We start from the raw sequence: 14,747 nt of genomic DNA, 5'->3' as shown, positions 1-14,747 counted from the left end.
ACTTCTGTTGTGTGTTCCCTGACCCTCCATCTCCTTTGCTCCCCACTCATTATACAGTTGCACTTGCTCTGTGGTTTCATGATACTTGATACATAGCTCTGTTCTATGAACCTACTGCATTGTGTTGTCATTGTCTGTGCCTGTGTACCCCCCATATACCTTGAGCTCTTTGAGGGCAGGCATTTTTTATCGCTATTTCCTCATATGTAATATATATCCATTAATGATGGTTCATGAAAAACATGAATGAATGAATGAGTGAATGATCAGCTTAGTATAGTTAGGATGGCTTGAACTGTGCTGTCCTTCACGGTATCCACTTGGCACCCAGGAGACTAACACGTCATTGCTGTGCCTGCCAGTCGTGAGTTGCCTCACCGTCCCCTCTTTGCGCTACCATTTCTCCCTAGTTCCCATTTCCCTTGCTTAAGCAGGTTCAGAGAGCAGAAAAGCAAATCTCCTTCAACAGATACACAAGCAAGGAATGAGAGGCCAGTGTCCTTTACATGCAGACTGGCTCTATTTGTTTGCGATTCTGCTAGAAAACCCTCACTGTTCCAGTGTGGTGGGAACAGGAGTGAAAGTGGGATTGAAGGAAGACTGAGAGGGGATCGCTACCTCTCTTAAGACTTAAACACTTTCTCTAGGCCAGCAACTTACAGTGCAAAGGATTCTCCTCCAGTTCCTAATCTTCTGCTTAGACTGGTTGTGATGGTGGCATGGTAGAAACTGAACTGGCTGTGTGCCTCTGTAGTGATTGCTGTGGGGTTGTCTAGCATTTGGCAGCTCTCTTTAGAATGCGCGGGTACCCTTTCAGAATCCTGGTGTGCACATTTTCATATAGGAAAGTCTGTTATGGAGGATAAACTCTTAGAGGCAGTGGCTCTATTCTGTGTTTTCTATATATTGCCAAACTCACTGATTTATTAGAATCTCACTGATTATAATATGCAGTATTTGGCCATAAAGCATTGGACTAAATCCACATCACTTTTATTCCGACTTGTTATGACAGATATCTGGCTGTATTTTCAGATATTCAGGTGAAACATTCTGGAGTACATACCAAGATTCTGGTCTTCCTTGACAGCTCTTGGCCCTCCAAAGAGAATTCAGGCTTAAATTATCTTTGTCTTGGACAAACGTGAGAGAGAGAAGAAATTCCAGCTGACCCAACTAATTGGTCCAAGAATCAGCATAATGATTACAGTCTGATGTTAGATAATATGTTTTCATGCCAGCAGATTCATGAGGCCTAATACATAAAAATTTGTTTCATTTTACAGTACAGTTAATTCAAGTACTTTCACTCAGCACTCACAGAGTTAATTAAACTTTGAATCTCCCTTTTAGAATTTTGGTTTGATGAAATGAAAAGTAGGCCATGAACATCTGCTGGTTACTTATCAGCAGAGAGTTCCAAGTGAATTGTCATTATTAATTTAACTAAATGTATTTAATTTCCAGGGTGAAAAGGAACAGCCTGTGTTTGCCCTGACTGGCCTTCGATGGGGATCCTTCCGAGATGCCGGCGACACAGTTAGCAAGTAAAGGGTCATTCTCTTAATGTGTGGTGATTTTCAAACATTTTCTTAGTCTACCCCTGTCTTTGACATTTTAATATATAGTGATCTGGGAATAAATGTGATGGACCTGGAGGTGGAGTTATGTATGAATAATAGAGGTAGAGGTTTAAATCTTATGTGCAGAAAGGTTGGGGAAAGTTCCAGTTTCCTCCACACTAGCTTGGTGGTAGCTAAAGTGGAGCAGAGTGCACCCCTCTTTCTGACATATCTGAGCGTGGGTTAGGCCAAGCTGGGCCGAAGGGGGTCTGGGAGGCCTCTCCGCCTGCAGCCTGCTTAGCTGGGTACCAGGTGAAAGGCACCGCTGGGCCACAGCATCGTGGAGCTTTTACATCCCTGGTTGGAAGACTCCCCCTGAGAGATGTTCTTTCTGAAGGCCCAGCAGATCCACAGACCCCGGGCTGCCTCTTTCAGAGGAGGAAGAAAGGCAGATGCCTGGCTCTGGTGTCTGATGGAAGAAACAGGCCTGTGGAGGAGGTAATTAGAGGGCCACTGCTGGCTTTTTGTGGGAATGGGCTTAGTTTTGGAGAATTCATTGTGTAAAATAAAACGTCTGGCTTGGAAAGAGTGTGTGTCCTGTGCCCTGTGATGCAGAGAGGTTGTGCAGGCAGAGGCTTCCTGAGGCAGGACTGAAGGAGACACGGCGTGAGGTTCACTTCCTCTCTGGTGGGCATTATTTTTTTCTGCACCTTTTCTTGAAAACGGGCTTGCAATTTGAGTATAGTTTAAATAAATTGTGGTTGATTGCACACACAGCTTTTATCAAGAAACCCCTCTTTGACTTTGTAGGCATTCCTGCCACATTTTCTTTACAGAAATTTCTGTTACTGGTGTCACTCTGTTCTTCCTGCTAACGAGGTCCCTGACAGTAGCGCTGTCCAAAGAGAGAGATTTCTGTGTTATGGCTCACACTGCTTTCTTTACTATGTCACAGCTTTTCTTTATAAGTGTGCCACGATTATCTTGATTGCACAAGTCATCTTGTGTCTGCTGTGTAATCTCAAGCAGCAACACTTTACCAAGAGGGGTTATGTAGTTCCCCTGATAGTCTGGTGAGAGCAGATTGCTCTCCAAACGTGTTAAGCACCCGTTTAGGAATGGGTCAGTCTTTTTAGGAATATGATAACACATGCCCGTATTTCGACTGATTTCTAAACAGTGAATTTTAACGTTCTGGTGCTGGTTACCTAATACCTGGATGCGGACCATCCGCTGAGTCACTCCATGTGTTATGGGAGGAACAGTCTGGATGCAGGAAACCACTTCCTGGCTGGCCTTAGGAAGGCTGCGAGCCACGGTATCAGAATTTGCTGTGGACAGCGGTGAAGGGAGCTGCAGGCAGTTTAGAAATGAAACTGCCTTGGCTGGGGTGTGTTTCTGACTGGCTGTTTGGGGAAAGAAGTAAGTCATTAAGTAACCTGTCAAAACACAAAAATAAAAACATCAGATAATCTAGGCCTCATTAACAGCATCACGGTACTTCCCTGAATTGTACAGTGGTTCTGCACTGCTCACTGCAGACCCACACTCCTTGTTCTGGCTCCTTAACCCGTCACCTCCCCCCACCCCCCAATTACGTAGTCGTGTGTCTTTACTTTAAAGCTTCTGCTCTGGCTCTTACTCTCAGTGTTTCCTGGACTTTGGCTGTGCCTCCTGCCTGCAGTGACTCCCTCCCCTCTTCCGTGTATCTAAGTCCAACCCTTGTTTCTGGGTTTCAGACCCTCACTCTGTCCTTGTGTCATTCATTACAAACCAGCGTGGCTGCTCCACTGATTTTAGGCCCTTAATGATTTCTTGTCCCTTCTTGCCTCTCCTTACCAATAAATAGTGATCAATTTATACCATGTCATGTAAACATATAGTTGTTTGTTGTTTTCTATTACTTTTTTGGGTCTTATTTCCTCACATTAGAAGCCCTCAAAGGCAAGAATTTTATACTCTTTGTATTGCTTCTGTTTCCTCCATTCACACAGTAGGTGCTAAATAAATGCATATTGCTCTGAATCAAATAGAAGGCAGATAAGATGGGCTAGTAGGTGACAGAGTTATGTCTTAAGAGAGAAATCTTCTTTATGCCACTTTTCTAATTCCAGTGAGGCATCATTTTCTCTCTGTAGCTTTATGTGTTGAGCCACATGAAGCAGACCCTCTGTGTTTCCAGATTTAACATTTGCCATTTTCAAGCTGTGTAACACGAGTAATGTGAAATTATGCTGATTTACAGATTTTAATTGTCTGTTTGTGTGTGAGAGAGAACGTGGTGCACAGGATCTGGCCATTTAGCTCCTGAGTCAGAGCACCCAGCATCTGTGCTCTTGCAGCTTTATCATTCTCCACTCACTCAGAATGTGTACTCAACTGTATTCGATGGTGGAAAGTACATATCACAGTGATACCTGTGGATTCAGAGTGCATCAGGGAACCTCGGATTATATATCCCTTGTAAACTGCAAGGCTCCATCTGCTGTATAACTAATTCCGTACTGTTTGCCATGGCATTCAAATGCAGATTAAAAACTTACTCTAATACTTTTTTATGCTGACCCAGTCTCCAAGCCTCCAGAGCCGACACACTCAGTAGCGGTGTAACTCTAATGTATTATCTGAATGGTGTCTAGGACATTGATCATTCTTTTAATATTCTAATTCGATTTTTATCTTGATCTTTCTCAGGTACTGGTATCTGGGGCCTCTAAAAACCAAAGCAGCCCACTTTTTCAGCACTCTTAAGGTAAATGCAGTTTACAATGTAGAAATTTGCCTTCTGTTATTTTGTTGTTATTCTGTGATATATGTATTTGGACGTTTTAAAAATTGCTTGCTACAGATGTATATGGCATGCTCCAGTACTAAAATGAGGCATAGTTCCTTAACTTATAAATGCAGAAAGCATTCCTATTCTGATACCTCTCATCTGCCAACTTATGCTCTGCATTACCAAGCCCATATGTGATTCCATTTTAATATTTCACTCCCCTTTGCCTTTTCAGTGACTCACTCTTACCAGACAAACCTTGAACACAATGACCAATATCTCATTAATTATTTGCAAGTGTGTCTATATTAGTATCTGAAAATGAATTGAAGATTTGTATCTCGATACATCTAATCATACAGGCTCGTATATAATATAGTGGGTTTTAAGCTGTGTTTTGTGCTCCAAACTGTGTTTTTGGTGTTTTTTTGTTTTCAAACAAGCCAAATAGGGGTAGTGGTTGCTGTACGGGACAACCCAGATACAGAACAGTCCCATCATCAGAGAAAGTTCTCTCCGGCAATGCTGCTGGACTTTACAATGAAGAGTATTGGCAGAGGGAAAAGCCCAACCATGTATATAAATGCGAATGCTAACAGAAAAGTCATACCTACCTGTGTACTAGATACTGTGTTCAACTTTTATGCAAATCAAGCTAGTATATTTACAGTTTGGCTGGCCAATCTGAAAACTGACAGGTAAAGTTTGAATGTAGTAAAAAGTTAGGTTCTAATATTAATATTCAGAGTATCAAGTGTTTTTCTAATTATAAAAGTAATAGATGTCCATCGCAAAACATTTGGAAAACAGCTCCCTTTCCCTTCTGAATAAATTCCACTTGGATGAAAGAAATGTTAAAAAAAAAAAAAAAAAGGACCATTAAAGTACTAGGGGTAACCAATCTACATGATTATTAAAATGAACCTGGAATGGGGAACAAGGACTTCCTACACCTCAGGCTAATTGTGTTAGTAAAATGCATTATTGCTGTGGCTTGAAGGAATAATTTCATTGTTGGAGTATTGAGTGCATTTAAGAAGAAACAGAGTAACTGCGTATTTAAGTTGTAGAACCTGGGAGAATATAAACAATTACCGCATATCTATTGTGTGACAAACCCCACTATATATTTGGAATACAAAATCAAATAAGACAGGTTTCCTGCCCTCAAGAGGTATTCATGTGTTGGGGAGTGAGGTCCAAGTAAATCAGCAGTTCGGCAGGTGCATTGAGAGAAACACGGAATCAGATGGGAGCAGAGGGGAGAGGCATTAACTCTGACTGAAAGTCAGTAATGTTGGCCAGGGAGGGTGACACTTTTGCTAAATTTTGAAATTACATACAGGACTAGATAAAGGTCGTTCCGTGCAGAGAGACCAGGGTGTGTGGAGTCAACAGCAGCGTGACATGGTCTTTAATCATGGCCCGCGCAGCAGAATGGCAGGAGGGAGGGTTTGAGGTCAGGGCCGCTTATGTCAGGTTTTGATGTGGGATCTGGCTTTTCTCATTAAAGTGCTGGGGAGCTTTTGAGTCTGAAGCAGGGGAGTGACACGAGCAGATCTGCATTTTAGAAAAATTGTTTGGTACCAGGGTGTACAAGAGAATGGCCGTGGGTAATTAAAGGCAACAGCGTCTGCTAGCGGATTGTTTAAGTCATCCAGGTGAGAAGCGATGAGGTACAGACCAGGGGGTCACAGTGAATATTGACAACAGAGGATGGATAAAGAGGTGGAATCCTTAAAAGTTGGAAGGAGAGCATAGGATTCCCAGATTTCTCATTTGAGGGCCTGGAGTTTGGGAACTAGAGTTTTTCATTAATACTGGTAATATTAGAGTATGATCAAGTTTGTGAAGAAAGGTAAAATTTACAACTTGGCATGTATGAAGGTGAACCTACTGGTGGTACAGACAAATGGAGATAAAGTTGTGACTTAGGTCTGGAATCCAGCAGAGAGATCTAGGCTAAAGAAATAGATGTAAATGTCCTAAGTGTATGAGTTGTATTGAGCTATGGGTTTGATGAAGTTACTATTGAGAAAAGATGACCAGGAATAATAATCATTTAAAGAGCAAGAAGTGATGACTAGGACCTGCTAAGAGAGAAACTAGGAGAAAGTGCTGACATAGAAGCCAACGGAAAAGAGAATTTCAAGAAGAAAGTGAGATTTCACGAAGCAACAGCAAAGAGTGTAAATAAAGACAGGAAAGTAAGTATCCATTGAATTTGGCAACCTCTGAAGATTTGGTAACTTCTGAAGAGGTGAGGCTGGTGCCTTATTGAAGAGAGTTCAGGAGTAAGTGAGAGGTAAAGAAGTGGAGGCAGCAGAGCCACTCCATCAAGAAGCTTGACTTTGAAGGGAAGGCAATAAAAGGCAAAAGCTAGTGAGAAATATGGGGTCAGCAGAGAGGGTTTTTTTTTTTTTCCCAATTGTTGAGATATCCATGTCTTTATCCCCTCAGACAAAAGTAAAAAAGGGAGGAGGTGAGACAAAAGACACAAAGAACATGACTGAATTGGCCAATGCCATGAGTGACTGGAAGGGTCTGGGATCCAGAGTCCTGGCTTAGCCTTGGACAGGCGAAGGGCCACCTTCTTCCTTGAGACAGGAGAGAAATAAAGGAGAGGTCCAGATGGAAACAGATTTACGAAGAGCCGAGGCAGTTCTCACTGACGTCCTGATAGTCTCGCTGAAGTGTAGCAGGCACGGTGGTCTTTTGAAAACAAGGTGGGCGGCGGTGCCAGTGGTGATGGTGTAGGGGATTTTGAAGGTAGATGAAAATAGGGAGGTTTAGAAGGATTATCAAGGGGCATCGAAGACCTTAGACCAAGAATTTGTTGTGACCTGGATATGCTCGGCTGGGTGATTGCTTTTCCCTGTATCAGTATTCAGCAGGAGTATTTTATTTCCCCTCTAGTAATACTGAGCCATGATGTAGAAGTACAGGCAGGATTGATCCAGAATTGGAGCCTTTCAGGGCACGTATTATGGAAGAGTGAAAACACAAGATGGCCAAGAGCAATGAAAAAGAGTGAAGTAGAGTAACCCACTGTTCATTTGGTTGGCACTGAGAGTGGAGTGGTCAGAGACTCGGGTTCTCAATGTGTGTGGTTAGGATCTTCCAAGGCCCCCGAATCACACCCTTCTCTTCCTCCTCTGAGATGGAACCAAGTTATGAAAAGAAATGCAGGAGCAAGACAGATGGAAATCAACATACCAGCTTTATAAAAGCCAGCAGTGAAGGACACAGCTTGATACATGGACACAACCCGATTTCCTAGTACTCCAGATTGAATCCATCCAGCTTCACTGCGTGAAGAAGCAGTGGCTGTGTGAGTCTGCAGGACGACCACTTTCAGAGAGAAGACAAGGAGTTGGGTCTTTCTGGGCTTGGGGAGGAGTAAGTGATGGAGTGAGAGAAGTCAGAATTGTTCCTCTTTTTAATTCACCACATGGAAACTTGAGAACAGAGGAGTAGTTCACCTTAAGAGCCACTGGGCACAAAAGAATCAACCAGAAGAATATGGGAAGTGATAGATGGTAGGACATCAGGGCTTAAGATTTCTAAGACAGAGTAGTTCCAGGTAGCAGTAAGCAGGATGCGGCCATGGGCATGGGTGGCTGTGGCAGGTTGGAGGTGATGTCAAGGGCTGAGAGGCTAGTGTGTTACTTTAGTTATCCCTGCGGACACTGATGGGCCCCAGGGTAGCACTGGACCTGAGGTGCCAGGAAGCAGAAGGCAAATCTAGTGTGTGAGAATGATGATCTTTGAAGCAGGAATGAGAAGCCTTGGGCTGGATTTTGAGGCTGGACTAAAATCTGGCCTCTGAGTGGAATGTGATTCCAGAAGTGAAGAAGGTGCTTGATGCAACTGGATTTCATCAGTTTCATGTTTGTGTCACCATCTCTGACCAGAGATAAACGTATCATGGGGTGACTCTGCTCATTTGTAGGGAGATTTTCCTGAACAAGTAGAAGCAGTGGTTGATTGTTGGCCCCTTTTAATCTCTTCTGCTCTACGTCACTGGGCTCATGGTTTCAAGATAGGCCTTTAAGAGGAAAAGAAAGTTGGAGGCGTGCACACTCCAAATTAGACATCATTTCATCCAGTGAGAGGAGATTACTGGTTAGTTTTCTAGCAGGTGTGGGTAGAACATGATCCTTCGTAGAGGGCACTCTAGGAGTTTGCATGGTAAAAGTTTTTCTCTCCTCACATTGAAAGGAGTGGCCTCAGACGCATCAAGCCTCGATCTCATACACGGGACCTACAGAGAGACCCCCCAGTGGAGCAGAAGAGACCCCTCCACGGCCCTCCCTGTACCGGAGAATATTACGAAGGCTCGTGTCATACTGGGCACAACCGCAGGACGGTGAGTGGCGGGGGGATGAAGGCGGGAAACCCCTGGCAGTTCAGGCTCTCCTAGAGCAGGGGAGGCCCTTCGAGGGTCACTGAATTCAGCCTTCCGTGCACCACGGCGCAGGGCCCAAACCAGCACAGTGTCCCATGAATGGGAACAGCCTGCGTCATTTGTAGCAGTGTGTTCCTCTTTCTGTCACTGACCTTTATACTATTGCGGCTGCTTTTGTAGTGGTGTCTGAGGCTTAGAGATTCCGTTTTGTGCCTGGCTCTTTTTTTTTTTTTTAACATTTTTTATTGATTTATAATCATTTTACAATGTTGTGTCAAATTCCAGTGTTCACAATTTTTCAGTCATTCATGGACATATACACACTCATTGTCACATTTTTTCCTCTGTGATTTATCATAACATTTTGTGTATATTTCCCTGTGCTATACAGTGTAATCTTGTTTATCTATTCTACAATTTTGAAATCCCAGTCTATCCCTTCCCACCCTCTACCCCTCTGATAATGTGCCTGGCTCTTTATCCCATGTATGAGAATATGAAATAAAGAAAACTTAGGCGGGGAGACAGCAGAAGGGCTAGGGAGACCATCTGAGCAGCCGGCCATTGGTGGTTGTGCTGAAATGTTAATGGAAAAAACTGGTCTGAATCGAATGTGTTCACAGCCGTTTCCCGAGAGGGGAGCCCAGAGGTCTGGAAGGAAGTGCAGCTGTCCACCCTTGAACTGTCCATCACGACCCGGAACAGTCAGCTTGACCTGACAGTAAGTGGGCTTTTTTTCTTTTATTAGAAAAGTATTTGACTGGAAAGAGTGACAAAGGCTACGGACTCTTCTACTAACTTGGCGTTTTTATTTTCACCCTGTGGGGATAGAGGGGAAAGGATCAGGAACAGGAGGATGTGGTGCCTTTGACACATAACAGCAGTGAGAAGAAACAGCCGAGTGAAGTGGCCTAAAAACTGAAGGGGCTCTGATCAAGTATTCTGGGACAGTGGTTAGTAACGGTCACCACGCTTTGTGTCTTCAGAGAACTGAGGACAAAAGGCCTTTAGAAATGGGGTTAACCTACTCACTCCCACTTGTCACAAGAATAAAAAACTGTGGTACTTTTACTTGAGTTAAATATCCATTACTTTTTTGATTATATTAAATATGTAGATTTAGGTCTCCGGGAGAAAAAACTATATATATATACATCTATATTTATGCAGATGTATATGTGTACAAACATCTATATCTCTATTTACATATATATTGAGTCCAGTCTATTGACATGCGCGGTCCAATATGGTGGCCACTAGCCACATATGCCTATTTAAATTAATTAGAAATAAAATTTAAAACTCATTTCTTCTGCCGTATTTCAAGTGCTCAGTCACCATACGTGGCTGGTAGCCACCATACTGGAAAGCACAAATATAAAACATTTCCATTAGTGCAGACAGTTCTACTGGATGGTGCTGCTATAGACAATATGCTAAAAAATTTCTGAAATACAGCTGAGGTTGGCAAACTCGTCTGCCACCTGTTTCAGTATAGCCTGCAAGCTAAGGATTGATTTTACATTTTTAAATGGTTGGCAGAAAGTCAAAGGAAGAATTCTATTTTGTGATATGTGAAAAGTATATGAAATTCAAGTTTCAGTATCCGTAAGTAAGGTCTTATTGGAACAGAGCTATATTCATTCACATACATATTGTCTGTGGCCACTTTTGTGCCGCAGTGGCAGAGCCGAGTCGTGACAGACACTGAATGGCCCCAAAACCTAAAACATTTACTCTCTGATCATTCACAGTAAAGGTTTACTGACCCCTGGTCTACAGAAAACCGTAGTAGTTTATATTGAGAATGCCGATGGAGAAGTTGTCCTTAACCGTGAGCTAATTACTGTGTTCAGCGTTTATGCAAATCAAAGTAGTATGTTCACAGTTGACCTAGTCAGTCTGAAAACTGGCACATGGAATTGAAGGTAGCGACAGAGGCATGAATGTGGGAGACAGATGCCGTGAGAAGTCTGATTCCACTTTTATTATGGGATGGTTCCTGTGCAGTAAACTATACGTATTTTGGCTATGCAATTTGATAAATTTTGACAGATGTATATACCAGTGAAACCACCACCACAATCAAGATAGCTGACATTTCCATCACTCCCCAAGAGGTGCACATTTCAAATTCTCTATTTATCCCTTCCCATCCGCTTTACCCTCTGGTAACCATAAGTTTATTCTCTATGTCTGTGAGTCCATTTCTGGTTTGTAGATAAGTTCATTTGTGTCCTTTTTTTAGATATCACATATAAGCGATATCATATGGTATTTTTCTTTCTGACTTAGTTCACTTTGAATGACAATCTTCAGATCCATCCATGTTGCTGCAAATGGTATTATTTTATTCTTTTTTTGGCTGAGTAGTATTCCATTGTATATATATATATATATACCACATCTTTATCCAGTCATCTGTCGATGGACATTTGGGTTGTTTCCATGTCTTGGCTGTTGTAAATAGTGCTGCTATGAACATTGGGGCGCATGTGTCTTTTCGAATTATATTTTCCTCCAAATATATGCCCAGGAGTGGGATTGTTGGATCATATGGTAAGTCTGTTTTTAGTGTTTTGAGGAACCTCCATACTGTCCTCCATGGTGGCTACACCAATTTACATTCCCACCAACAGTGTAGGAAGGTTCCTTTTTCTCTACACCCTCTCCAGCATTTATCGTTTGTGGATGTTTTAATGGTGGCCATTCTGACTGGTGTAAGGTTATATCTCATTGTAGTTTTGATTTGCATTTCTCTAACAATTAGTAATGTTGAGCATCTTTTCATGTGCTTGTTGGCCATCTGGATGTCTTTGGAGAGATGTCTGTTTAGGTCTTCTGCCCATTTTTTGATTGGGTTGCTTTTTTTTTTTTTATGTTAAGCTGTATTAGCTGTTTGTATATTTTGGAAATTAGTCCCTTGTCAGTAGCATCATTTGCAAATATTGTCTCCCATTCTGTAGGTTGTCTTTTCATCTTGTTGATGGTATCCTTAGCTGTGCAAAAGCTTTTGTTTAATTGGATCCCATTTGTTTATTTTTGCTTTTATTTCCATTACTCTAGGAGCTGATTCAAAAAAAATATTGCTGTGATTTATGTAAAAGAGTGTACTGTGTCTGTTTTCCTCTAGGAGTTTTATAGTATCTGGTCTTACATTTAGGTCTTTAATCCATTTTGAGTTTGTTTTTGTATATAATGTTAGAGAACATTCTAATTTCAGTCTTTTATGGGTAGCTACAGTAAACTTGTAGGATAATCAGTAAAAAATGGGCAAAGGGCAAATACAGAAATTCATAGTCACATAATTAGTGAAGTATATTCATTAATATAAACATTGGGCAAAGAACAAAAATAGAAATTCACCAAAGAAATAAACATGAAAAAAATTCACTTGTACTTACTACAAGCTAGGCACAGTCCTAAAAATTTTAGTGTCAGCTCATGCAGTTCCCCATAACTAATGAGGCAGATACAACTTTTATCTGAACTTCATAGGTAAGGAAACAGAAAAGTGCTCAATATGAAAGGAACACAAATGAAAACAGTAAATACTGAACTGTCGTAGATGAAAAGCATGCTAGTGTTTAGTGTTGGTGTGGATGGGACAATGGGCAGTCAGGTGTTTCTGACAGGAAGGGAGATGAGAACGCCCTTTCTCCATGGCATTTCGGCAGACTATGTGAAGCATCTGAAGTATAAGTATACCCTTGGCCCTATTAAGCATATCTCTAGAAATTTATCCTACAGAAATAATCAAATGATACAAAATGTAGACAATCCCTTATTTCTTACATAATGGAATTCTGAAAATGTTGATGAAAGTGCGTGTATTAAGGTTAAAAAATAAATTGTTAAAAAGAGGAATTTAAAAAAGATAAGATGTCTAATTATACGGTTCCTTTATACCCAGTCTCTGATGATAGGTATTTCCAGTGTTTTTGTTCATGTTCTTTAACCTTGTTCTTTGCTCCAATGATTGAATACCAGTGAATGGATGGAGTTCAGTGAGTGTGTGATTGTAGCTGAAGATTAGCCACATTCAGACGCCGAGAGCTTTTTATCTTTGTGCCAATTATAAAAGTATATGATACTGTGCTTCTTATCACTGGGAGCAGCACATTCATTTTTCTCTTTTTCCAAACCTCTTTGTAAAAATAAAAGCAAATGCAATAAAATATTCAAAGATAATGAAGCTACCATGTAAAAGCTCAAGATGTTCATTTATCATTTTTTAAAAAGTCCATTCACAGTCTGAAAGAGGCTTGAGGGATGTGGAATGTGTGAAAATTAGGGTCTCTTGTAGAGCTATGTTGTTTTTATAATAGCAAAATGTGCAAAAAAATAATCAGGTGACTGATTAAATGCATCTTGATACATGTATTTAAAATGTTCTCTCTATATTGACATGGAAGGATGTTCATCATATATTGTTAAATGAAAAACCGGGTTGAAATGATTTGCATCAGTGATTCCATATTTATTTAAAAAAAGAAATACTCCCACCTATAACTGAGTTTTGTGAATGGTGGAGCTGCGGCTCCCGATTTTATATTCTTTCCATATAGAAAGCCAGGTGTCCAAGCACCATTTATTGAAGTGTCCACACCCCACCGCCCCCTCCCCCACTGATCTGCAGGGAACGTCTGTGAAACGTCCAGTATCTGAATGCATGGAGATGTTTGTTTCTGGTCTCTATTCCATTGCTCTGTTTTTCTATACTCGTACTGTGCTTCTCTTAATATGGTTTTATGATAAGTCCCTCTGTGTTTTTCTTCTTAAAGAGTCTCTTGGCTGTTCTTGGCTCTCTGATTTCTATAAATCTTTGAGAATGTTATTAAGTTCCACATAAAAATCTGTTATAATATTGATCAGGATTACATTGAACTGTAGACCAATTTGAGGAAAAATGACATTTCTACAATATTGACTCATATCATGAACATGGCATGTGTCTTCATTTATTTAGGTTTTTAATGTCTTTCAATGAAGTTTTACAGTTTATCTGTAACATTTTGTCTTTTGCTGGGTAGGTTCCTGGTTATCTTAATTTTTGATACTATTGTAAGTAAGTAGATCTTAAAATGTCATTTTTTAAACTATCTGATTTAGTAGATGGACAGGTAAGTGGTTTTTTATATTGATGCTGCATCAGCCATCTAACTAAATTCTAAGTTTATGGGTTTCTTTGGATTTTCTATAGATTCAATCAAATCAACTGCAAACAGTACAGTTGATTTTTTTCCTTTCAAATACTAATCTTATCTTCTAATCTTTTAACTTATCTTACCGCTTTGACTAGGACCTCGGGACAGTGTTGGAAGGAAGTAGTGATGGCAAGTGTCCTTGTTTTATTCCTGATTTAGAAAAGCTTTACTGCTTCTTTCTTGAGTTTGATGGGGTCTTTTTTTAGATACCCTTTATCAGGAGGACTGAAAATATTCAGGATTAGGTCACTGAAAGTCAAGTCCCCTCTATAATACACACCCCAGCCACAAACCTCCAGGGCAGAAGGATGACAACAGGCTGCATCAGGCAAAATTCAGAGCATTAACATTAGTCTTCCTAACCTTTCTAGAGCAAAGAAGACTTCATGAACATCTGCATGGAGCCCAACACCGTCAGCAAAGGAGACTTCATCACTATAGGGTGAGTGGGCTGGGGTGTGTAGTAAAGCACTGAGGCTTTACGCAGTCTGTACTCTGGTCAGACCTGACCAGAGTGCCCATGAAGTCCAAGACAGATCCAGCCAGGGGCCTGTCTGGTTTGGGAACCACAGCATTCTTTCATTTGGGTTGACATGTGTGGTGCACCTCTCCTACCTTGGCTTTTCCTGTTCAGTTTGGGGAGATCAGAGTGTGGGAGCAATCTTTGCCTTTTGACTAAAATGACAGAATTCAGTGTAGCATAGTATAGTGTCCAGAATTTTGGCTTCAGGGTCAGAACCGCTGGGTACAAATCTTGATTCTGCCACTTACTGGCCTCATGACTTTGATGATTT

At 41.2% G+C, this 14,747-nt stretch overlaps 1 protein-coding gene across 6 annotated transcripts in view; it reads left to right on the top strand.

The window, feature by feature from the left end:
- The window catches only part of AGK (acylglycerol kinase), a 95,611-nt gene that overhangs the window by 76,998 nt on the left and 3,866 nt on the right, over positions 1-14,747 (top strand). For all 6 annotated transcript variants that reach the window (XM_072964320.1, XM_072964324.1, XM_072964323.1 and 3 more), the window contains 5 exons: positions 1,468-1,547; positions 4,257-4,314; positions 8,560-8,707; positions 9,370-9,467; positions 14,325-14,395. In XM_072964320.1, the coding sequence (XP_072820421.1) occupies positions 1,468-1,547; positions 4,257-4,314; positions 8,560-8,707; positions 9,370-9,467; positions 14,325-14,395 (455 nt within the window). The remainder of the gene's footprint in view (positions 1-1,467; positions 1,548-4,256; positions 4,315-8,559; positions 8,708-9,369; positions 9,468-14,324; positions 14,396-14,747) is intronic.

Source organism: Vicugna pacos, chromosome 7 (genome assembly GCF_048564905.1).
Source record: "Vicugna pacos chromosome 7, VicPac4, whole genome shotgun sequence".
Taxonomy (NCBI): domain Eukaryota; kingdom Metazoa; phylum Chordata; class Mammalia; order Artiodactyla; family Camelidae; genus Vicugna; species Vicugna pacos.
Note: the sequence above shows the minus strand (reverse complement) of the source record. Positions and strands in the feature narration are given on the sequence as shown.